Below are 25,633 nucleotides of genomic sequence, written 5' to 3'. Positions count from 1 at the left end.
TTCACTTATCCATGCCTTCTTAAAAATCTCCAACAAGGACTTCATTCCACTCTCTTCACTACACATAATCATCTCTGCATGCAACTCATCAACCTCAGCTGCTTTCCCATTTTTCAGCCGCTTCACAGTGTTCTTCACCTCTGCGAGTGTCACGTTCACACACACACACACACACACACACACACACACACACGCACACACACACACACACACACATGCACACAAACACACACTTGTGGAGCCAGAGCAAACAGATGTATCTCAACCACCTCTGCAAACCTTAGTTTTCAGAAAGTATGTTTGTCTTGTCTCCTGTAGTCTTCTCTAAAGTTTAAAGTATTGTCTGTTGCCAAAAATGTAAAGAGCCATTGTCAGTATATATTTGTGTATACAGTAATCCCGCCAATATCCAGTGTAATACTGCCATAGGCACGTCCGGAAAGTGGGATTGTCCAGATACTGGGACCCGGCCTCCTGGACTGGTACTTCTGGACTCTAACCCAGCCTAACTCAGGAAACCACCCACATAACCCCCTACCGGACATGCACAGCACCTATTTATGACCCTATTCACACAAATAAGGAACACAAAGCATGAAATAAATGAAAATGAACCAGAGAATTAGATTTATAGGTGAGTATGGAAAATATTTAGCAGTATCCAGGGTACTTACAACATGTCCATGGCCGTTGCGACGAATAACCCGCCTCCTCTTAGACTCTGACAGTAATAAAGTGCACCTGAAGCATCTACAGTAATGAAGTCTTGCACTGCACTTAAGCCTTTGCACTCTGAATTCTAATTTCTTTCCACTGCACATTCTTTTCTTGCTCACCACTGTTGCACTCTGCACTCAAGCCTTTGCACTCTGAATTCAAATTTTTTAACACTGAACATTCTTTTCTTACTGCTCTTGCACTTGAAACTCTCCATTGTACAGTTGCACTCTGCACTTAATCCTTTACACTCTGAACTCTAATTTCTTAACACTGTACATTATGTTCTGTACACTGCACAACACTGTGAATTCCTGTGAGGTCTAGTGGCGAGTTTTTGCTGTTTATTCACTGTCAGTGTCTGAGAGTAGGTGTTGCAGGTGGCCAAGGGGTGCGTCACTGGGACGTGGTGATGGACTACCCACTGCAGACGACTCTGAAGATAGGGCGCAAACTAACGTCCACATTGGCTAGCATTGGCAGCACTGACTGGAGTTGTGATTGTAACACTGCCTGGCCTCTCGGAATATTCCAATCATTTTTTCGGCTTTTCATTGCTCACCGTCGTAAGGGTGAGTCATCACCTCTTCCATGTGACTCCCCATAGCATTTTCCACCCGTTTCATAGTGCCACTATGCCCCACAAATGTATGGGAAAAGACTGGCTCTTTATTTTTATTACTCACTTCTTGCGTCTTTATAATTACTTCCCTCTACTACGGCACTTATACAGTATTTGCACTTGACATCACGATTACAGGTAATTGCACTTTGAGAAATAAATCCTCTGGCTGTTTCATGCAGCATGGTTGAGTATGAGGTAATTACTTGTACAGAAATTGTTACTGAGTTGTACTAATCAGGGGCAACGTGAAAATATTACTAACGTTATACTTATATTTTTTGCACTTCACATCACAAATGTGCTGATGTTCACATATTCACCATTATTTTCTGAGTAATGAGGGAAAAAATTTAGTTACACCAACCAGGTCATTTTCTGAAGATATTTCTAATCACAGTTTCACAGATAACCATAAATAGTAAAACTTATTGCAATGCACTTGTAAAACTTACTACAAAACACTTTCTTTCATAAAACTTATTAGATATAACTTATATCTTACACTTCACTAATGTATAAAAAAAACACACTTGTGCATACCTGTATACTATTTACAATTTCCTACACACCTGCTCAGTCACTTAGCCCTTTCCCCGGCACTATGGGCAGAACTTTGGCAGGGGTTGATGAGGCTATTCGCCCTTGATGCAGTGTTACAGAATCGGATGACGACAAAGAAAAAGACATGGCTCCTCATGCTACCACTGCTGTGGAGAGACTGAAAGGCTCATCCGTGGGGTACGTGGGGGTCCTACCTACCCAGCGGGTATCACAGAAAATGGTCACGAGTTCAAAGGGTGGCAGGAAGGTCAGTGTGGTATATCACGTCAGCCAGCGGCGTTCCACACCCTGAATCATGACGTCCATACACGTCAGTCGGCGGTTCGGAGATAAGAACAAAAAATATAAAAATTGCAAATACCATGGCTGAAATTTGGGGAAATGGAAATGGAGGACTGTTATGGAGAAAAAACAGATGTAATAGTACAGTAAAACCTCAATACAACAGACTTCAATAGACAGGAATTCACTTTTATCGAACTCGAGGAGCTATCGGACTAAATTCCTATATATCGGAAAAAGTCCTATAAAGCCAGAAGCAGTTCGGACTGCCTGACCACTTCAGCTATGTTCACCACAATAAGGTAAATAAAAGACATGTTTATCAGTGTACAGTACAATATTTCTATATATATTATACCATTTGATTAAAGTAGTGAGGTTATAACATAGTGCAGTACTACAATGGTAATCAAAACAGTTTGAAAACCATTCATGCGTTCTGGACTAATGTCTGATACAGTCATCTCGCCTAAAGTGCGCTTTCGCAAATTGCATCTCGCCTAATGTATGACAGGGGTCTGACAATAATTAATTATTCAGAAAGTGCATTTGTTACTTGCAATGTGCAACGGGCATGAAAAATTGAGGCAAATACGGTATTCTCTCGCAACTGGCGAGCATAATTTGTAGTGTGCAATGGGTAAAGGTGGGGCTGGTGAGTATGTGTGGTGGGGTGTGGCTGGTGTGTGAGTGGGTTCCGAGACAATTCGCCATCAAACATGGATGATTCCCCGCCAGGACAATTCGTACCCTGGACAATTCCCCGTCATTCTATATATATATACTGTACTTATTATTAATTAATCAAAACTTTATTAATTATATTTCAGGGGGATCCATCAAAGCCTATGTTCAACAGTGCAGGCTTTCGATATTGTTTATTAGATGCATCTTTAGTCAATAATTGTTTCTTCCTCACTGTAGTCGCCTTTATTTTATATTCTAGCATCACCCATAGCTGTCTTCATTAATGACGGCGAATTGTCTCGTTATTGTTGTGACGGCGCATTGACAATGGCAAATTGTCCCGAAACCTTCCGTGGTACAGCCTCAGGTACTATAACAGCAATTTACATTATCTACCCTCTGTACAATGCTGGTAAGGTCTTAAATTTCCAAATATACAGTACAGTAAAATCTCACTATATCAGACTAATTGGGGCACAAGCCAGTCCAAAAAAAGCGAAAGTCCGATTAAAGCGACATCTGGACTACCCCCTGGACTTCCTCCTCCTTTCTTATGCAAAGAGATGGACATGTCATTCATGCATTTATTCTACAGTATCTCTCTCTCTCTCTCTCTTTCCCCACACTGGACAATTCCATTTTACTTCACATATTTTTTGTCTTCACTGTCACGTTCATCTTCACCTCCCCATTCATTTTTGCCTTTGCTTTCAGTTTACTTTGACGTTCACATTCACTTTCATATTCAGTTCCTTCATCAATTTCACATTCACCTTCACCTTCACACTTTCACTATAACTCATTTTGAATTTCCATTTCACCTTCACTTGCAATTTTACTTTCTTACTTTCATGTTTACCTTTAGAATTACTTTTACCCACCTTCACCTTCATCCTCCCTTCTTTTACTTTCACATTCCCCTTCACCTTCACCTTCACTTTCATTTTCGCCTCTTTCACCTTCACTTTCATCTTCACTTTCACCTTCATCTTCACTTTCACATTCATTTTCACCTTCACTTTCATCTTAACCATCACTTTCACCTTCACCTTCAATTTCACTTTTGACTTCACTTTCAACTACACTTTCACTTTCATTTTCACCTTCACTTTCACTTTCATTTTCACCTTTACTTTCACTTTCATTTTCATCTTCACTTTCACATTCCACCTTCACTTCTGACTTCACTTTTACCTTCACTTTTATCTTCACTTTCATCTTCCACCTTCACTTTCACCATTTTCACATTCACTTTTACTTTCACCTTTACACTACCTTCACTTTCACCTTCACACTACCTTCACTGACCTTCACTTTTACATTCACTTTCACATTTGCTTTCGCCTCTCTCCTGGAGAGATAGAGAGAGAGGGAGGGAGGGAGGGAATATAGAAGGAGAGAGAGAGAGAGAGAAAGGGAATACCACTTGTCATTCCCGTATTTATTCTCTCTCTCTCTGTTGACCCTGACATTCACATTCACTTCCATGCTCTTTCACCTTCACCTTTACACTCATTTTCACAATTACTTTTTCATTTTCAATTTCACTTTTGCCTCTCTCTCTCTCTCTCTCTCCCTCCCATCTCGGGGAGGAAGGGAAGGAATGAAGGAGGAGAGAGAGGGAGGAGGGACCGATGTTATGGTATCTCCTCCGTTTGTTTGTTTATTAATTTATTCCAAGAGGCAGACTGCTTCTGGTTTTATCGGACTTTTTCTGATGCATAAGAAATTTGTCCAGTTGGCTCCTCAAGTCGGATAAAAGCGAATTCCGCTATATTGAAGTCCGTTACATCAAGGTTTTACTGTATTACTCTTGCATGTTTTTATAGGTATTGGTGAATCAATATACAAAAATTCAGGTTGTGTCGCCCATAAAGCCATTTTAACATGGGATCCAATACTTCACAAAGTGTGAATTTATAAAGTGCAATGGGTTGTGTCACCCATATTCATGCACTTTAAGCAAGATGACTGTATATTGGAAAAAGTCCAGATTAACCCCTTCTTTACCGACCCCTCCCCCCAACGTAAACACTACGTTTACCTCCCATACCGACCTGATAGCTCCCCCTCCCGTAGTGTGAGGGGTAGTGTATATGTTTTGCCACGTCGAAGCTATTCACTCTTTGTGATTTGTTTGTATACTGATGATCACATAAACCCAGCATGATGTTGGTAATAAAAAAAATTATAAAATAAATCATTACGGTATATAAGTTTACATATCTTATGCTAAAGTACTGTTACCCAGGTAACTACTGTACAAACTGGCTTAAGTCCTGCACAGATGGATGGCTTATTTCTTTACCTTGTAAGCTGAGCATGAAGTGTGTGCATACACATGATGGTGATGGCGACCTTGACCCATTTGTTGCCGAGAGTGCAGTGTCACTAAGCTTGCTACTAATTTCCTCCTCCTCCTCACTCACATCAACCTCACTATCATTTTCAGGATCACAGTCATCTACTGACACATCAGACACTGCTGCACCATCATCTGATACGTCTAAATAAGTATCCTCATGAGGAATAAACTCGTCACTATCGGAATCTGCTAGGGACACCATGAGAGAAAAATATCTTGTACACCCTCTCTCATGGTCAAGTGCGTGGTAACTGACTATCTCAGGCAGGCCAAGGGGTGCAAATTTTGCCGTAGGTCAGCAGAAAATATAGTACGATATCTGTTGTAGAAATTATAAATAAAATAATAATTGGTCTAAAAGAGGTTACATCACAGATGAGTGAGCAAGCCATTGGTGCCACCGCAACTCAGTCATAACGTATCTTAGGAGCAACTCAGTTATAACGTATCTTATGATGTCAGAATTCATCAGAACTTCGTCGCAGTCTTTGTTGTCAAAACACAGAGCTGTTGCTAACACGAGGTCCGCAAAAACAGCCTTACCGGGCTACCCTGAGGCCCATCAGCTGCCATTCATTAGAGGGTGTACCAGCGTACCACGGTAGCAGTTCCAGTGTCTCACGGGTGATTACAGGTGATGTACGAGGGTACATCAAAACACATTTTCATGAAAAAAGGGGTTAACAGCGGGAAGTCCGAACGTCGCTTTTATCGGAATTTCTCATTTTTCGGAATGGTTTAGGCCCCAATTAGTCTGTTAAAGTGAGGTCTTACTGTATTTTATATGCCCCTCAATACTAGGGCATGGACAAAAGATTACGAAGTTAATAAGAGGATCCGTAATTAAGGCAAAGATGCTACCTGAACGGAGAAATAATACTATCTATCTATCTATTGCCAGACACCTCAATCCCGTTTGGGGTGGCCACAAACAAATCGCCTCCAAGTCGCCCTGTCCCCTGCCATTTCACTCCCCTGCTCCCAACTCACACCCTCCTCTCTCATATACCTCTCCACCCCATCCCTCCATCTCATCCTCGGCCTCCCCCTCCCTCTTTCCCCCTCCACCTCACTCACATACACTCTCTTCGTCAGTCTATCACCCTCCATCCTCTCCACATGGCCAAACCACCTCAGTGTGTTCCTCATAACGCTTCCTATCACATCCACATCAACACCACAATGCTCCTTTATATCCTCATTCGTCGGCCTGTCTCTCTATGTGATCCCACAGGCTCCTCTTGAATAACTCATTTCCACTGCTCTCACTCTTGACTTGTGTCCTTCCAACAATGTCCAAGCTTCACTTTCGTACGTTAGAGTTTGTATCACAATACTGTCATGTAGTAACTTTTTCACTTCCATGCTCACTTCTCTGTTTCTTATCACTGCTTTCAAAGAACCAGCAACCTTTCTTCCCTGCTGTACCCTTTCAAGCACTTCACCCTCCAAACCTCCATCCTTACTCATCACACTACCCAAGTACTTAAACATACTCACATTTTCCAATTCCTCACCATCCAACCTCGCTGTACATTCACTGACTTCACCTCTCTCAAAGACCATCACTTTACTCTTCCCTACATTCACCATTAGATTCCGTTTCTTACACACTCTCCCAAACTCATCCACCAAGCCTTGCAGCTCCCCTTCGTCTTCACTCAACAACACAGTATCATCTCCAAACAACAGTACAGGGAGTTTCCAAACACTATCCTCTCTCACCAGGGCCACTCCAACATCCACTAAACTACCTTGTACCTCTTTTATTACCCCCTCCATATACAGATTGAACAACCATGGAGACATGACACATCCCTGTTTCAACCCAACTTTCAAAGAGAAAAATTCACTTAGTTCACCATCCACACGCACTGCACCCTTCGCACCATCGCACATACTCTTCAGAGCATTCAACAACTTCCCATCTACTCCATATATTCTTACCACTTTCCACAATCCTTGTCTATCCACCCTGTCACATGCTTTCTCCAAATCCATGAAAGCCACATACAACTTCTTTCCCTTCCCTAGAAACTTTTCCACTAAAGATCTGAGAATGAATATCTGATCTACACAACCTCTTCCCTTCCTAAAGCCTCCCTGTTCTTCTCCAACTAATTTCTCTGTTCTTTCTCTAACTCTGTCAATAAGTATCCTACCATACACTTTTCCTCTTATACTAAGAAGACAAATGCCCCTATGATTACCACACACTTCTTTTTCCCCATTTCCTTTGTACAAGGGAATAATTATACCTGACTTCCAATCCTCCGGTACTCTACCTTCCTCCCAGGCCAATCTGCACATCTTCCACATCCATTCTACTACTATCTCTCCCCCAAGCTTCAGCATTTCACCACACACTCCATCAATTCCTGGGGCTTTCCCTGATTTAACTTTCTTCATTGCTTCCACAACTTCTATCCTACTGATTTCTTCCTGTCTTCTCACCTCCCTCATTCTCCCAGCCATTCCCCAGCCACTTATACTCGCATTACTTCCCTCCTCTATGTTCAACAATTCCTTAAAGTGTTCTCTCCATCTGCTCGCTTTTTCTCCCTTCTCCACTAGTAATCTACCATTTTTATTTTTCACTCCCCTGCTAACTTCACTTCCACACTGTCTTACTCTTTTCACCTCTTTCCAGAACATTTTCTTACAGTCCCTCCACTTTACACTCAAATTCCTTCCAAATTCTTCATCCACTCTCTTCTTACTCTCTCTTACTAATCTTTTCACCTCTCTCTTTCTTTCTACATATAACTCTCTCTTCCGCCTCTCAACCTCTTCCACGTCCCTATTTCTCATCCATTCATTGTATGCTTTCTTCTTTTATGCCACAGCCTGTTTCACCTCTTCAGTCCACCACGCTGTTCCTTGCACCCCCCCTCCGTCTTCTCTTCCTTCCACACACCACATCACATGCTGCACATATTTCTTCTGTAAATATTCTACACACACCTTCCACGTCTCCCATCTCCTCCAATTCATATTTGCCCAATCGTTCCTCCACTTCTCTCTTATACTCTGCCTTTTTCTCATCCTCTTGTAACCTTTCCACTCTCCTTGCAACTACTCCTTCCTCTCGTCTTTCCCTTCTTCTATTCCTCCATCTTACTTGAACTTTAATTTTGGCCACCACCAATACTCATGGGGGATTTTAATTCTTGAGAAGCTGATTGTTAAAGTATGGATGTATCATGGGGACATAAATTAAAGGAATTGGTGACGGAAAAAATGTTAACTCAATTAATTTAAGAAAATAAAAGAATTAATGGAGACGACGAACCATCAAGGCTGAACTTTGTATTCACAAAGGACCCAAACGATTTGAAGAACATAACCTACCAATGCCCCCTTTGGTAAAGTAATTCTCTGGTTATTGAGATGCAAGTGGTGGGAGTACGGGAAGGTGAAAGAGATGAAAAATACAGAGAAAATAGATACATTTATAAGAAGGCAGACTTTGCTTCCCTGAGGAACTTTCTCCAAAATGTATCATCATCATCATCCAATCCTACATTGACCCATGAGGAGAGTAGGGGCCTGGGGCTAGGAAAGTTGGTCCTGACATTTAAGATGAGAGTGACCAGTCTCACTCATCCCTGAGTGGCATTACATGAGCGACAAACCCCAACCACCCCCTTGGATATAAACCTTCACCAGCTCAATCCGATTCAAGCGCCGTAATTACCCACTAAATCACCATGCGCCAAAATTTGGTTGTAAGGTTACCACCCAGCGTGGTAAATGGTTTCCTGGTGTACAGGAAACCATTTGGCTTGTCACTCACTGTAGACACCCACAGGCAGAAGGAAAAGGAAAGAATGAAGGAAAGACAGAAGAGAGGGTGGAAAGTCACCCATAGGCAGAAGGATGAAGAATGAATGAAAGAAAGACAGAAGGAAATGAAGGATGGAGGAGAGGAAAGGGTAGACACCCAAGAGCAGCACTACAACGAGTGAGAGGATGGTGAGCACCCCCGCCTACCATAAAATGTAGCCTGGAGAAAAATGAATGCAATCACAAATGTTGATGCGAAATATGAGTTTCTGATAGAAGTATATACAACAGGAGTTAGTAAATATGTCCCAAAATTCACCACAGCAAAGGGAAAGGAAGAAAGTATGGTGTAACAATAGATGTAGAATGGCACTTGGGGCAAGAAAAAGAGCATGGAATAAAGAGAAAAGAAAGCATAGTGAAGGGGCTTAGGAGGAGTACAAGCAGGTAAGAAATGAATATGTAAGGGTGTGTGTGGGGGGGGGGGGAGAAGAGCCGAAACTATTTTACCGGTTTGTAAATGGTAAAATAAAAGTTAAGGAATGTATAATATGACTGAGGGATGGAGATGAAACTTAGGAAAGAGAAGAACTGTGTGAAATAATGAAAAACAAGCTGCAGTCAGTCTATGTATCGGAGGAGGAATTTAGGGAAACTGAAATGGAAAGCAGGATGATGAGAATGGCAGAAATTGCAGTTGACATGAATGAGGTATTACAGCTGATAAGGGACTTGGATGTGTGGAAAGCAATGGGACCAGATGGTGTGGCTGGGTGGATCCTGAAAGAATGTGCTGACCAATCAGTGTGACCTGTCTATGCCATCATTAAGAGCTCTCTGGAAAATGGACAGTTACCTAAAGACTGGAAAAAGGCAAATATTGCACCAATCTTCAAGGGAGGATATAGGGAAGATCCACTTAGTTATGGACCTGTATCACTTACTAGTGCTGTTTGTAAAATTTGTGAAAGACTTATTAGAAAAAGGTGGATAATGTATTCAGAAGAAATTGAAGTCATAACACCAGGACAATTTGGTTTCAGGGAAGGAAGATCTTACATTTCTAACATATTAAGTTTCTATGGTATGGTAATAGATGACATACAAGAAAGAAAGGGATGGGCAGATTGTGTCTATCTTGATCTCAAGAAAGCATTTGACAAGGTGCCCTATAAGAGACTGCTGTGGAAGTTGAAGACCTTTGGAGGGGTCCATGGGTAACTATTAACATGGATGGGAGATTATCTGACAGAAAGGCAGATGAGAACAGTTATAAGAAACAAGGTTTCACAATGCAGAAATGTAACTAGTGGAGTACCCCAGGGCTCTGTCTTATCCCCAATAATGTTTCTAATATATACAAATGATTTAAAAGAAGGTTTGAATAATTACATAAGTATGACTGTTGATGATGCTAAAATTATGAAACATATTAAATGTATTGATTGTTGTAAAAAACTGCAAGAGGACTTGGACAAACGCCATTGCTAGAGCCAGACTTGGAAAATGGATTTCAATGCTAAGAAGTGTCATGTATTAGAAATGGCAAAGAGTGAAAAAAAGACTGCAATGGACATATAAAATGGGCAACAAAATACAGTAATCCCTCCACTATCCGATGTAACAGAGCCAAAGGCATGTCCAGAAAGTGGTCCTGACCGGATAGTGGGCCCCAGCCTCCTGGCCTTGTACTTATGGACCCTAACTCAGAAAAACACCTATACAACTCCCTCTGGACATGCATAGCATCTATTTAAGACCCAAATCACACCAATAAGGGACATAAAAGACTGAAATAAATCCAAAAGAACCATAAAATGAGGTTTTAGAGGTGAGTTTATACAATATTAAACATTCTGGGTACTTACAACAAGTCCCTGGCTCCTGGACTGGTACTTATGGACCCTAACCCAGCCTAATTTTGAAAGCCACCTAAATAACTCCCTACCGAACATGCATAGCACATATCTAAACCTATTTAAGACCCTATTCACACCAATAATGGACATAAAGCTTGAAATAAATGAAAAGGAACCAAAGAATGAGGAATCAGAAGTGACTGTACCTCATCCAGGGTAATTACAGCACGTTTGTGGCTGCCTTTTGTAAGGTTTTGGCAGTGGTGAAAATCTCTTGAAGCACGTAGAGTAATCCAGTGTTGTGCTGCACTTACAGTAATTCTTTGCACTGTGAGTTATAACTGTTTAACACTGCACATTGTTAATTGCACCATGCCAGTTCCAACTGCCATTTGCACTCCACAGTTAATCCTTTGCACTCTAAATTCTAATTTCTTAACACTGCACAACACTGTAAATTCCCGTATGGTCTAGTGGCAAGGTATTGCAGTTTATTCACTGTTTATTAAAAAAAAAATGAGCACGTGTGGCTCCCATTACAATGTGCTACCACTCGCGATCGAAGTTAGGGTATAACTACTGTACTTGGGTGTTGGTACATGAGGGGGAAACAGAGTTGCCAGATCGCAACAGCCACATTACCAAACTCCTCAATTTTCATTATCAAATTTAACTTTTCATGACCAAATCTGTAATGCTAGCATTTATTCTTCACTAATTATATATACAAGTGGAAATACATGTAATTACTCTGAATAATTAACAGCATGTTGGTTATTTTCACGCTATGTACGTTAGCAGATTAATCAGAGAGAGCAAACAATCCACCATCTCCATCCTGTGTATCCTCATACATGTGAAAAATCCATTTGGTAATACATTACTCTGATTCATTACCAAACGAAATTTTCATTACCAAATTGGCCCACATTTGGTAATGAAAAATACCAAATGGCAACCCTTACAGGGGAGGGGGGAGGGGGAGGGGGGATTAAGGAAGGGGTAAGTGTCTGTGGTGTAACAGCTGTTCGGAGCCACGCAGAATTTTCAAATTACGGGTGGGGAAAAATTAGGATTTGGGGGGTATTTTTTTCTTTTTTTGGCCATTTTTGGGTTCCGAAGGTCCAGGCCCACAATGTCCGGTAAGTGGGGATGTCCGGAAAGTGGGCGTCCGGATAGTACAGGAATTACTGTAATTAGTAAAAGAAAAGATGAGGGCTTGGGAGTGATTATTCAGGATGACTTGTCACGAGAAACGCATTTAAACAGAATCACTGGAGGCTCTTATGGATTACTGATCAACATAAGAGTACCTTTTAACCCTATCAGGTTTCTGGGCCAGGCACATTATCTCTGTGCTAGGGTCAGCCACTCTCGAGCTGACCCACATCTTACCAGTGCGATATTTTTCTTTAATCCCTATATGTAAATACACTTCTCATGATAGAATGTTGGTACTGGTGTCACCTTAAAGCTGAATAGTTGTACTTTATTGCAGTATGTTCAAAAAAGGAGAGCAAAGAAAATAAAATGTCAAAATTATGAATTGAAGTTAGGCGAAAACCAAACAATTTATACCTTGCCGGGGGGGGGGGGGGGGGGGGGGGGACTAATAAAGATATGTCAATCTAGCTTAAACCATGCAAAACTACAATAAATTACCTTTACAATGATATACAGATTATGACAATTTTTGCATTTCATTGCATGGTAAAGCGAGAGGAAAGAGATGCACAATTTTATTTTAGCCTGGGCCGCATATTCACTTTGCAATCTTTTTCTTTGATCAGTTAGTGCAAATACACTTTTTAAGGCAAGATGCTGGTTGTTATGTTATTTTGAAGCTGAATAGTTGTACTTTATTGTAGTATGTTCAAAAAAGGAAAACAAAGAAAATAGAAAGTTAAAGTGACGAGTTGAAGTTAGGCAAAAACCAAAAAACTTTATACCTTGCTGCAGAAAAATATTCGCCAAGAATAAAGTGATAAGCAAACAAAGTCATAAGTCAGACCTGCTGTGCAGTACCCTCCACGCATAGAGCAACCATGCCATGACGTCACGTTCAAGTCTCTGTTATGACATGTAAGCGCGATTTTTGGTGAATATTTTACAAAAGTTTTTTTAAAATGACGATTAAAAGTGTCATCAGAATCTCTGAGGTTGGATTTGAAATGACAATCAAAACTGTCATCGGAATCTCAAAGGGTTATATCAGACTAATTGGGGCCCAAACCATTCAGAAAAATGCGAAATTCCGATAAAAGTGACATCCGGACTTCCCCCTGCTAATCTGGACTTTTTCCAAAATACCAGACATTAGTCCGGATTGCATGAATGGTTTTCAAATTGTTCTGACTACCATTGTTGGATGTACTGTGTTACAACTTCACTACATTAATCAAATTGTATAATATATATAATAATACTGTACTGTACACTGATAAACATCTCTTTTATTTACTTTATTGTGGTGAACATAGGTGAAGTGGTCAGGCAGTCCGCACTGCTTCTGGCTTTATCGGACTTTTTCCGACTTATAGGAATTTAGTCTGGTAGCTCCAAGAGTCTGATAAAAGCGAATTCCGGATTACTGGAAGTCTGTTATATCAAGGTTTTACTGTATTTGGACGAGAAAATGCTGAGGGAGTTGATAGTGACCATGATAAGACCAAGACTAGAGTATGCGGCTGTGGTATGGCCACCTCAACTGAAGAGGCATATTGATAAACTGGAAAGGGTTCAACGGATGGCAACAAGGATGATACCATGCTTAAGGGAACTGACTTATGAGGAGCCTCTCTTAAAACTGAAGTTACCAACACTGCACGAGAGAAGGGAATGAGGTGACTTGATCACGATGTTTAGAAATGTAAGAGAACTGGAAAGGGTGGATAAAGTGGATCTTTTTGTGTTGGATGATAGAAAATCAAGAGGTCATGACTTCAAGTTGAGGAAAAGTAGATGTCTTAATGATCTTAAAAGGTTCAGTTTCCCGAAAAGATGCATAGATATTTGGAATGACTTAGACGAAGAGGTGGTGCAGGCAAAAATATTCATGTGTTTAAAAACTGGATAAATGTAGATATGGAAACAGGACAACACAAGATTAGTTCAATTCCTGTATACAAATAGGTAAATACACACACACACCAAGATAGTTTGTCACCTGAAAAACACATTAACAAGATAGTTAGAGAGACGTATAAACTCTTGACTAACATAAGAGTAGCATTTCATTATATGGATGAGGAGATGATGAAAAAATTGATAGTGGCCATGATCCGCCCCAGGTCAGAATATGCAGTGGTAGTGTGGTCCCCACACAAAAAGAAAGATGTAAACAAGATTGAGAGAATACAAAGAACAGCAACCAAGATGGTCCCCAGTCTGGCAGATCTGTCATACAGAGTGAGGCTGGAAAAGCTGGACTTGCCTTCCTTAGAGGAAAGGAGAAAGAGGGAAGACATGATTGCAGTGTTCAGGACCATGATAGGAGTAGATAAAATTGACCGAGAAAATCTGTTTGTATGGGATAAGAGAGTAACAAGAGGACACGGAATGAAATTGAAGAAGTCAAGCTGCTTGAAGGATATCAAGAAATATAGTTTTCCTTATACAAGTATAGACTTGTGGAATAGCCTGGACAAAGAGATTGTCCAGTCTGAAAACTTAAACGAGTTTAAAGCTAAATTTGACATTGAGAAACAGAGAAACAGATTTGGTGTTGATTGCAGAGAACGAAAGGCAGGCGGAGGAAAGGTTTAGGAAGTGGAGAGATGGTATGGGGCACAAGGCTTAAGGGTAAATGTAGATAAAACAAAAGTGATGATATCTAGGGTTGGTGGCAGTACTGTCAAAGACGAGGGAGAGTGGCCACGTGCAGTTTGCTAAAAAGGCGTGGGAAGTAATTCCATCTTGTGCGGTGTTTGTGATAAATGGGTGCATAAGAGATGTAGTGGTATCAGAGGTAGACTGCGAGATAATGCTGATTTTATGTGTACAGCGTGTCGGGGAGAGCAGGTGGAGATTGTCAGACGTGAAAGAATTGAACTTGCTGGAGAATCTCTTGAGTGTGTGGAAGAGTTTTGTTATTTGGGAGACATGTTGTGTGCTGGAGGTGGGGCTGGAGCTAGCTCTGTGGCTAGGGTGAGAAGTGGTTGGAAGAAGTTCAGGGAGCTCTTGCCTCTCCTGACATTGAGAGGACTCTCCCTACGTGCTGAGGGGTCTTTGTATGCAGCATGTGTTAGGAGTGTAATGCTGTATGGTAGTGAGACCTGGGCAGTGAAGGAGGAGGATATTCACCGGCTCAGACATACAGAATTGACAATGATCAGGTGGATGTGTTGTGCGTCCCTGCATCCAAGATCTGAGGGGGCTGGGTTCACGATGGAAGAGTTGAGAGGTAGGATGGGACTGGAGTGTATTGGTGTTGTGATGAGGAGAGGTAGATTGATATGGTTTGGACATGTGGAGAGGATGGGGGATGATATTTGGGTGAGGAAGATGAGAAGTGTTAATATTGGGGGTGGGGTTATGAGGGGTAGACCGAGAAAGACAGGGGACGAGGTCATTAAGTGTGACCTCAGAGTTAAGGGACTGAACAGGGAGGCTGCAATGGATCGTGCTGCATGGACAGCCGCCATTAGGTGACCAAGGCCGACACAAGCAAGCATGTTGGAGCCTTTAAAAACGAAAACGAGAGACAAGATCCCACAAGCATACTTCATTTCCTGTATATCACAATTAGATATATTAGGTAAATACATAAGTATTTAGAACGACTTAAACGAAGAGGTGGTGCAGGCGAAAAAATATTCATGTGTGTAAAAGTAGACTAGATAAATGTGGATATGGCGACAGGACAACAGGAGCATTGCTCAATTCCTCTATACTACAAATAGGTAAATACAAACAGGTAAATATACACACACACACACACACACGCACAATTTTTACTTAACATTGCATTATATACCTTATACAACGTTTTTACATCGACACATGTTTATTTTACTTTTTTCAGTATCAATTTGTTAATAAATTACAAACTATTTCTCACCTCAGGCAAGTCAAGCCTTAACCATGAGCAACAACTTAGAATATCACTTTATGGAAATTCTGGTGCACACTTCCTTCAGATTAAGTGAGGAGTGCCAGTAATGGGTTAGTAAAAGGGGTTAAGAAAGTTGGGAAAATCATCACATGCACACCCAGGCATCAGTATTATGCTTGCCCAGGGAAGTGAGGTGAAGTGGCAGTTCTTGTGAGAAGAGGAGGCATGTAAGGTGAGAGTGGAGGCAGCGAATGGGGAGGTCCAGGAGGAGGGGAGGGGGGCTGCTGGGTCGCTGATCCTTCTGATTCAGACTCCCCGAGGAGGAAGGACAGAGAGCGTGAAATTCGTCGTGCTTGTTCAAGTGTAGCTGAAGTGCGTGGCCGCCTTTTGATGGGAGGAAGCTGCCAAAGTCTGTCTTCCATGCCTTGAACTCCTAGGAATCTGTCTCCTGTAAGCTGATCTCTGAATCTTTCTCTTGTAATCTGATCTCTATATCTGTCTCCCTTCATGCCCCCTTCCCCACTGACACTTCCTGAGCTGCTACTGAGGCTACTAACACTACTGGACACAGCTCCAGCAGAGGTGTGGTGTGAGGGCCTATGGGAGTGATGGCGGGCCCAAGTGCTGCCAGGTCGAGACTTATCCACAGACTCATGACTGTGGTACTGATGTCTGTGCAGCCGTCTAGCAGTCAAGTAACATGTTATCACAGAATGAACAAGAGACAAAAAATAATAAATCATAATCCTTATTCACTACAATATACATTCTTCAATCTTGGCTTCCCACTGACAAAAGGGACTGGTAAGATCAAAAAATCAGAAAAGCTATCAACACAGTGCACAGTGAAACAAGACATCCATTTTTCAGTTGACCCACTATGTTAACGTAAACAATCCTCATTATAAGTCAAGGACGTGTTCCGAATATAACTTTCGTCATGAAAATGGTACTGAAAATTGGGCTAAATTGGCAAATGCATTACAGTACATAGATACCAATGGAACTTAAATGGTCAATTTTTCTGTAATTTACTGTTTTCTAAACTGCTATAATGTTGTAAAGGGCAACATAATGAGGACTTTTTGTACAGGAAAATTCAGCCAAGAGATGGGAAGCTTATTAAAAGAAAAATAAAATAAAATAAAATAATAATAATAATAATATCTATAATAATTTCTTTAAAAACAACAACAACTGACCTCTTCAATACACTACTCTGGTCTCCAGCACCAGTCTCTCTGTCCCTGACTAGAGTGGGGGCAGGCTGGGCTGCAGTGGGTATGACACGATTGGGCCTGCCTCCAGCGGCACCGCCGCCACCTCTTACTGTTGGAACTTCAGGAACTTCAGCTGGCTTTCTTATCACTGGGCGGTTCTTGGCTGCTCGTTTGATCCTCTCTTCCAGCAAGCTCATGTCCTTGTCTGAGAGCTGTGGAGAAAGTGCATTGAAGGATAGTTACATAATAATTTTATGCACACAACACGGTAACATGTGAAAAGATTATATTCTGTCATCTACTCCTTCATTGCTTCAACCATAGCTGGGCATCGCAAACAAAAATTCACTTCTCCAAACACAAATCCGCAAACTCAAACCATAACCTTCCTCAACCACAAATCCGCAAAATTCTTGAAATTTACGGGTCTGCAAATGCAAACGAAAACGAATTTTAACCCTTTCAGTACCATGGCATCAGTTTCATTTTATTCTGGATACCATTAGAGAATTTTATTAAGTTTAGGATGATATTTTTTGTACTCAAGGGGTTAAAAATAATTTCCAGTTACTCATCAAGAACAACTGTATATTTGTTCTAACAATAGGTGACTTTACGAAGTTTAGAAACTGTCTGTAGTACTGATGGAATATATAAAACTATATTTATAGAAAAACTAAAACATATACAGCAGTCCCTCCAAATGGCAAGGGTTACATTCCAAAACCCTTCACTAATTTTTGAAATTCGCAGATTCTTGGTGCCTTCCTGAAAATGACATTTACCGGTACTTACACAGATTATGAACCACTGATGCCATAATGTATTACCCATAAATAAATGTTTCTTGTTAAATCTGTTTCCCCGTTGTTTTTAGCTATTCAGCTGTGCCAACTCTTGTTCGATTCATAAGCGTAATGGCAGAAGGGACTGTCCTAAGTGTTTAACTAAACCTAACCTAGTTTAACTGTACCTAATAATTTAACCAAACCTATAGTTGGGAAACTGGGAAACGAACGCCACCTTTGAGTATGCAGAGTAAATTTCTTCCAATGCACCGGAAACAATTGTAGGTATGGCTTAACGGCTCAACCCCTCAATGGCCATAGGTTCAGAAAATTGCATGTACCTCTGACCAACCCCACAACAATTTTTTAAAGAGTTCTAAAATCAATTTCTTTTTCTTACAGAAGTGAAGATAATCATCTGGCACACCTAGCAATGTGTTTTTTTAGCTTCCAAAACCCATCCAATGATTCCTTGTGACTCACGGAAGAATTCATAAAATTACGGTACGGTGCATGTGCTGTACTGGTGAAAACATCTGAGATTAAGTGACTGCCTGAATGCTTAGGATGGTGGCATAGGGCTGTGTAAACATGCCAGCGACCCTCGTTCCCTTCCCATAATTGTTCAGTTTTTTATAGCTTGTGGTGACTCAACATCACTGACACTGGTACTGTAAATGGTTGTTCAATGCCAGGGGTTATTAAGTGGTTAATGGAATACATTATCATTTGCATCAATACTCTCTCTTTCACATATCCACACAAAAATGAACATAAGAGTGAACGCTAAATGTACGTACAACTTTCAGCAAAAAGACCTTACCAATTCAATTCCTATTCCTCCAGTTTATTTTGGAGAAAGCATATGACAGGGTGGATAGACAAGGATTGTGGAAAATATTATGAATATATGGAGTAGATGGGAAGTTGTTGAATACTGTGAACAGTATGTATGATGGTGCTAAGGCTGCAGTGCATGTGTATGGTGAACTGAGTGAATTTTTCTCTTTGAAGGTTGGGTTGAAACAGGGATGTGTCATGTCTCCATGGTTGTTCAATCTGTACATGGATGGGGTAATAAAAGAGGTACAAGGTAGGGTAGTGGATGTTGGAGTGGCCCTGGTGAGAGAGGATAGTGTTTGGAAACTCCCTGTACTGTTGTTTGCAGATGATACTGTGTTGTTGAGTGAAGACAATGGAGAGCTGTAAGGCTTGGTGGATGAGTTTGGGAGAGTGTGTAAGAAACGGAATCTAAAGGTGAATGTAGGGAAGAGTAAAGTGATGGTCTTTGAGAGAGGTTAAGTCAATGAATATACAGCGAGGTTGGATGGTGCGGAATTGGAAAACGTGAGTACGTTTAAGTACTTGGGTAGTGTGATGAGTAAGGATGGAGGTTTGGAGGGTGAAGTGCTTGAAAGGGTACAGCAGGGAAGAAAGGTTGCTGGTTCCTTGAAAGCAGTGATAAGAAACAGGGAAGTGAGAATGGAAGGGAAAAAGTTACTACATGAGTGAATTGTGATACCAACTCTAACGTATGCAAGTGAAGCTTGGATGTTGTTGGAAGGGCATAAGTCAAGAATGACAGCAGTGGAAATGAGTTATTTCAGAGGAGCCTGTGGAGTCACATGGAGAGACTGGCTGACGAATGAGGATATAAAGGAGCATTGTGGTGTGGATGTGGATGTGATAGGAAGTGTTAGAAGGAATACACTGAGGTGGTTTGGCCATGTGGAGAGGATGGAGGGTGAAAGACTGACGAAAAGAGTGTATGTGAGTGAGGTTGAGGTGGGGAGAGGGAGGAAGAGGCCGAGGATGAGATGGAGGGATGGGGTGGAGAGGTATACGAGAGAGGGGGGTGTGAGTTGGGAGCAGGGCAGTGAAATGGTAGGGGACAGGGTGACATGGAGGCGATTTGTTTGTGACCACCCCAAACGGGATTGAGGCGTCTGGCAATAGATTATTTTCTGTATTTTTCCGACTTTTTTGTTTCAGGAAGAACTCGCTAATTGGTGAAGTTGTTAATTATGAGTTCAGCAATTATGGGGTTCTGAAGTACTGTATATTAAATACTATTATATTAGTATATTAGAAAGTTTTTACTACAAAACAAGGGTCAATCATTCACTATTGTAGATAAATGAATTAAATTATTACACTTCACAGTTCACACTTGACAAGTTGACACACCAGTCCACTTCTATTCCTCAGCTCTAACTTCCTCAGTCCTTACTCCTCGTTCACAGTCAGACTCCAGAAAACAACTGAGACAACTCCTCTTCAGCACGTCAATGTTGCCCATCATAAAAACAAACCGCTCAAAGTTCTCAGAGGTCAGGATGGTTTGTGGGCAGGTTTGCACTTGCAAAAATACTTCCACAAATGCAAAACCGCAAATCTGCAAACGAAATCACACTTCTACAATCGCGGAATTTGCATTTGTGGAAGTGATAGCAGAAGTGCCCAGCTCTGGCTTCAAAAGGGGCATACGGGCATTGGAAGTTATTCAGTCAAGACGCTTAAGGTAAAAGACCAGTCTCTTTTCCCTGAGTGGCACTATGTGAGATATAGTACTTTTTTTTTTCTAACACTTTGTGATCAGACCTCATATACTCAACCATTCTTTAATGTTCTCTCAATCTGCTAACTATTTCTTTATTCTCAACCAACATTCTACCATTTCTATATTTCACTTCTCTCCTACCTCCTTTATCGCTCAATCTTACCTTCTTGACCTCCTTCCAAAACAGTTTTTTACTTTTCCTCCACATTATATTTCATCCAAGCTCCTCATCCACTCTTTTCTTACTCTCTCTTAATAGTCTTTTCACCTCTCTCCTCTTCTCTACATTTAATTCTCTTTTCCATCTCTCCACATATCCATTCCTCTACTCCATCCAGTAATTATGTGCTTTCTTCTTCTTTGTCACAGCTTGTTTCACCTCATTATTCCACCGTGTTGTTCCCTGCATCCCCGTATGTCTTCTTGAGCGCACATACTACCTTACATGCTGCGAACATTTCTTCTGTGATTAACATGCCTTCCACCTCCTTCATCTGCTCCACATCATATCTACTCATTTGCTCCCTTACTTCTCCCTTATATTCTGCCTTTTCCATCCCTCTGCAACCTTTCTACTATCCTTCAAGGAAATGCTTCTTCTTGTCTTTCTTCTTCTATTCATCAAATGTCTTTGCACATCAATCTTGGACACAAATATGTTGTGTTCAGATAGTCCATTCCCCCAACCTCTGCTCACTTATGTCCAACACAGTTCTCCTCATTTGCATTTTCTCTCTCTCTCACAAACATACAGAGGCAGCGTCAGAGTCAGTATGTGTGTCTTCTCATTCCGAGCTGGCCACCACTGGCCATATCTGAACAGTATCTTTGTATGAGTCAAGCTCTGTACTAGGTTCAACTAAATGGTGTTCTAATATAGTACAGCAAGTTTGGGCAAGTTTAAGCAAAACTGTTGTCCAAATAACAGAATATAGCCAATTAGTGCACGAATGCGCTAAACAAGCTTCAAGCTGTTTTGTCTACCATAGTTGATTACTAATGAGATGCATTCTTGTAAGCAGAATTTTTTTCTCAGTAATAAAACACGTAAGAAGAGGAAACAGGTAAAGAGAGCCAGACAGGGTGGCAATGAAAAAAGTAGGGGAGTGAATGATAAAAATGGTAGATTACTAGTGAAGAAAGAAAAAGTGAGCTGATGGAGAGAACACTTTAATGAAGTGCTGAACATGGAGAATGAAAGTAATGCGAGTATAAGTGGTTGAGGAATGGCTGGGAGAAGGAGGGAGGTGAGAAGACAGGAAGAAATCAGTAGGACAGAAGTTGTGGCAGCACTGAAGAAAATCAAAATCAAGAATGCCCTAGGAATAGATGGAGTGTGTGGTGAAATGCTGAAGCATGGGGGAGAGATAGTAGCATAATGGATGGGGAAGATGTGCAGATTGCCTGGGAGAAAGGTAAAGTCCCAGAGGATTGGAAGTCAGGTATAGTTATTCCGTTGTACAAAGGGAAAGGGGAAAAAGAAGTGTGTGGTAATCATAGGGGCATTTATCTTCTCAGTATAATAGGAAAAGTATACGGCAGGATACTTATTGACAGAGTTAGGGAAATAACAGAGGAATTAGTTGAAGAAGAACAGGGAGGTTTTAGGAAGGAAAGAGGTTGTGTAGATCAGATATTCATTCCTAGATCTTGGAGAAAGCTTATGACAGAATAGATAGGCAAGGTATGTGGAAGGTATTAAGAATATATGGAGTGGAGGGGAAATTGTTGAGTGCTGTGAAGAGTATGTACGAGGGAGCTAGGGCTACGGTGTGAGTGGATGGTGAGCTGGGTGACTTCTTTGATCTCAATGTGGGACTGAAACAGGGTTGTGTGATATCTCCATGGCTGTTTAATATATACATGGATGGGGTTGTAAAGGAGGTGCAGGGTAGGGCAGTGGATGTGGGGGTGGCTCTAATGAATGAGGGTGAGATTTGGAAGCGTCCGGTGTTGCTGTTTGCTGATGATACAGTACTGTTGAGTGAAGATGAATGGGAGTTGCAAGGTTTAGTGAATGAATTTAGGACAGAGTGAAAGAACAGGAATCTGAAAGTTAATGTAAACAAAAGTAAAGTTATGGTGTTTGAGAGGAATGAAGTCACAGAGTGTGCAGTGAGGTTGGATGGTGAGGATATGGAGAATGTGAGTGCATTCAAGTACTTGGGTAGTGTGATGAGTAAGGATGGAACTTTGGGGGATGAAGTGCGTGAAAGGGTACAGCAGGGAAGGAAGGTTGTTGGTACACTGAAAGCAATAATGAGAAATAGGGAGGTGAGTATGGAAGTTAAGAAGTCACTGCATGACAGTATTGTGATCCCTACCCTGACGTATGGAAGCAAGGCATGGACCTTGCAAGAGGGGAACAGGTCAAGAGTGAGAGCAGTGGAAATGAGTTACTTGAGAGGAGCATGTGGAGTGACGTAGAGGGACAGGTTGACGAATGAAGAAGTGAAGGAACGCTGTGGGGTGGATGTGGATGTGGTTGAGAAGATTAGGAGAAATACACTGAGGTGGTTTGGACATGCAAAGAGAATGGAGAATGAAAGACTGACTAAGAGGGTGTATGTAGGTGAGGTGGAGGGAGGGAGAGGGAGAAGCAGACCAAGGATGAGGTGGAGGGATGGAGTTGAGAGGTATAAGAGGGAGGGGGGGGGTGATTTGGGGGGAGGGTAGTCAAATGGTGGGTGACAGAGCGACTTGGAGGCGTTTTGTCTCCGGCAACCATTTGCGGGATTAGGGCGTCGGGCTATAGATAGATAGATAGATCTTTAGTGGAAAAGTGTCTAGAGAAGGGAAAGAAGTTGTATCCAGCCATCATGGATTTGGAGAAAGCATATGACAGGGTGGATAGACAACGATTGTGGAAAGTATTAAGAACGCATGGAGTAGATGGGAAGTTGTTGAATGCTGTGAAAAGTATGTATGAGGGTGTTAAGGCTGCAGTGCGTGTGGATAGTGAACTGAGTGAGCTTTTCTATTAGAAGGTTGGGTTGAAACAGGGATGTGTCATGTCTCCATGGCTGTTCAATCTGTATATGTATGGGGTTATAAAAGAGATACAAGATAAGGCAGTGGATGTTGGAGTGGCCCTAATGGGAGAGGGCAGTGTTTGGAAACTCCCTGTACTGTTGTTTGCAGATGATACTGTGTTGTTAAGTGATGATGAAGGGGAGCTGCAGGGCTTGGTGGATGAGTTTGGGAGAGTGTGTAAGAAACGAAGTTTAAAGGTGAATGTAGGGAAGAGTAAAGTTATGGTCTTCGAGAGAGGTGAAGTCAGTAAATGTACAGTAAGGCTGGATGATGAGGAAATGGAAAATGTGAGTACATTTAGTACTTGGGTAGTGTGATGAATATGGATGGATGTTTGGGAGGCGAAATGCTTGAAAGGGTACAACAAGGAACAAAGGTTGCTGGTTCCATGAAGGCAGTGATAAGAAACAGGGAAGTTAGCATGGAAGTGAAAAAGTTATTACATGAAAGCATTATGATACCAACTCTGACATATAGAAGTGAAGCTTGGACGTTGTTGGAGGCACACAAGTCAAGAGTGAGAGCAGTGGATATGAGTTATTTGAGAGGAGCCTGTGGAGTCGCACAGAGAGACAGACTGACAAATAAGGATGTGAAGGAGCATTGTGGTGTGCATGTGGATGTCATAGGAAGCATTAGGAGAAACACACTGAGGTGGTTTGGCCATGTGGAGAGGATGGAGAGTGAGAGACTGATGAGGAGAGTGAGAGTGAGGTGGAGGGGGAGAGAGGGAGGGGAAGGCCAATGATGAGATGGAGGGATGGAGTGGAGAGGTATATGAGAGAGAGGTGTGTGATTTGGGGGCAGGGCAGTGAAATGGTGAGGGACAGAGTGATGTGAAGCCGATTTGTCTGTGGCCACCCCGTATAAGGGATAAAGGTGTCTGGCAATAGACAGATAGATAGATAAGGGTTGAAAACAGGATGATGATTTCTACCAGGCAAACATATACCAAACTAGTAGAGAGGGTGAACAAATTGGAGAAGGCATTTCAGAGTGAAATCAATGAAATTAAGAAGCAATTGCACATGCAGGAGGAAAATGAAAAATTAGTGACGAAATTAAACAAGAAAGACATAACAATAGATGAGCTGTCCTATCAGGTGGGTTCACTTGGAAGGAAGATTAGTGAAAGGGGAAGGACAGTTGTCAACCATGAGAGTATTCTGGAGGAGTTCAGAAATGATACTGAGACAACTAGGCAGGAAACAGTCCGACAGACCAAAGCAGTGATACTGAAGATAACCCAGGTGAATGAAGTGATGCACAGTTACAAAAATGATGTGGAAACTACGTATGCTGAAATGGTGAAAGTAAAGAAAGACTTAGAAACAAGAGTAGAAGAAAAAAGCATTAGACAGGATGGTGAAAGAAATAATCCAAAAACACCTCAAATTGGTCAAGATTCAGTAGTTATCAAAAAATCTATTGTAATCACTGGAATTGAAGAGGAAGAAATAAAATACAAAATTTCGAGACACACCTGGGGGTAGGGAGGTTTTCAAGAATACTCCCCCAGTATCCCTGCTTGTCGTAAAAGGCGACTAAAAGGGTTGGCGGAGGGTTAGTGCCCCTCCCCGGAAAACAACTAACTAAAAAAACAAACAAGAAGCCTCGGACAAGGACTGACCAAACGTTGACGACCCAGGACCGGACAAAGGACTTGGTAATGTGTACATGGAATGTAAGAGGAGCGAATGATGAGGTGAAAGAGAGAGAGATTGTCCAGGTGCTTGAGGATGCGAAAGTGGATGTATGTGGAATAACTGAAACAAAATGGAGAGGAGAAAGTGTGAGAGAATGGGAGTATGGATGGGGTATATGTGCAGGAGTAGATGAGAATGAGAGGGCAAAGGAAGGAGTGTGTATAGTTGTGAGTAAAAGATGGAAGAAGAGCATAAGACAGTATGGATCAGTTGGGTCAAGGATTGTGTGGGTAAAGTTGAAAGTTGGAATACAAATGTGGGCGATTGTGTGTGTGTATGCGCCAACGCAAGATCGTGCTAGAAGAGTGAGAGAAGAGTTCTGGACAAATGTGGAAGTGTGCATGGAAAAGTTTGGAAGGAGTGAGAGAGTGTTTATGATTGGTGATATGAA

The 25,633-nt window shown here is 41.5% G+C and overlaps 1 protein-coding gene across 1 annotated transcript in view; it reads right to left on the bottom strand.

Annotated features, from left to right (window-relative positions):
- The window catches only part of msps (msps cytoskeleton-associated protein 5), a 608,635-nt gene that overhangs the window by 196,416 nt on the left and 386,586 nt on the right, over positions 1 to 25,633 (bottom strand). The window contains exon 25 of the mRNA XM_080286226.1: positions 17,138 to 17,367. Within this exon, the coding sequence (XP_080142352.1) occupies positions 17,138 to 17,367 (230 nt within the window). The remainder of the gene's footprint in view (positions 1 to 17,137; positions 17,368 to 25,633) is intronic.

Source organism: Coenobita brevimanus, chromosome 110 (assembly GCF_032717465.1).
Source record: "Coenobita brevimanus isolate Jiangsu-jjx chromosome 110, ASM3271746v2, whole genome shotgun sequence".
Classification (NCBI taxonomy): Eukaryota; Metazoa; Arthropoda; class Malacostraca; order Decapoda; family Coenobitidae; genus Coenobita; species Coenobita brevimanus.
Note: the sequence above shows the minus strand (reverse complement) of the source record. Positions and strands in the feature narration are given on the sequence as shown.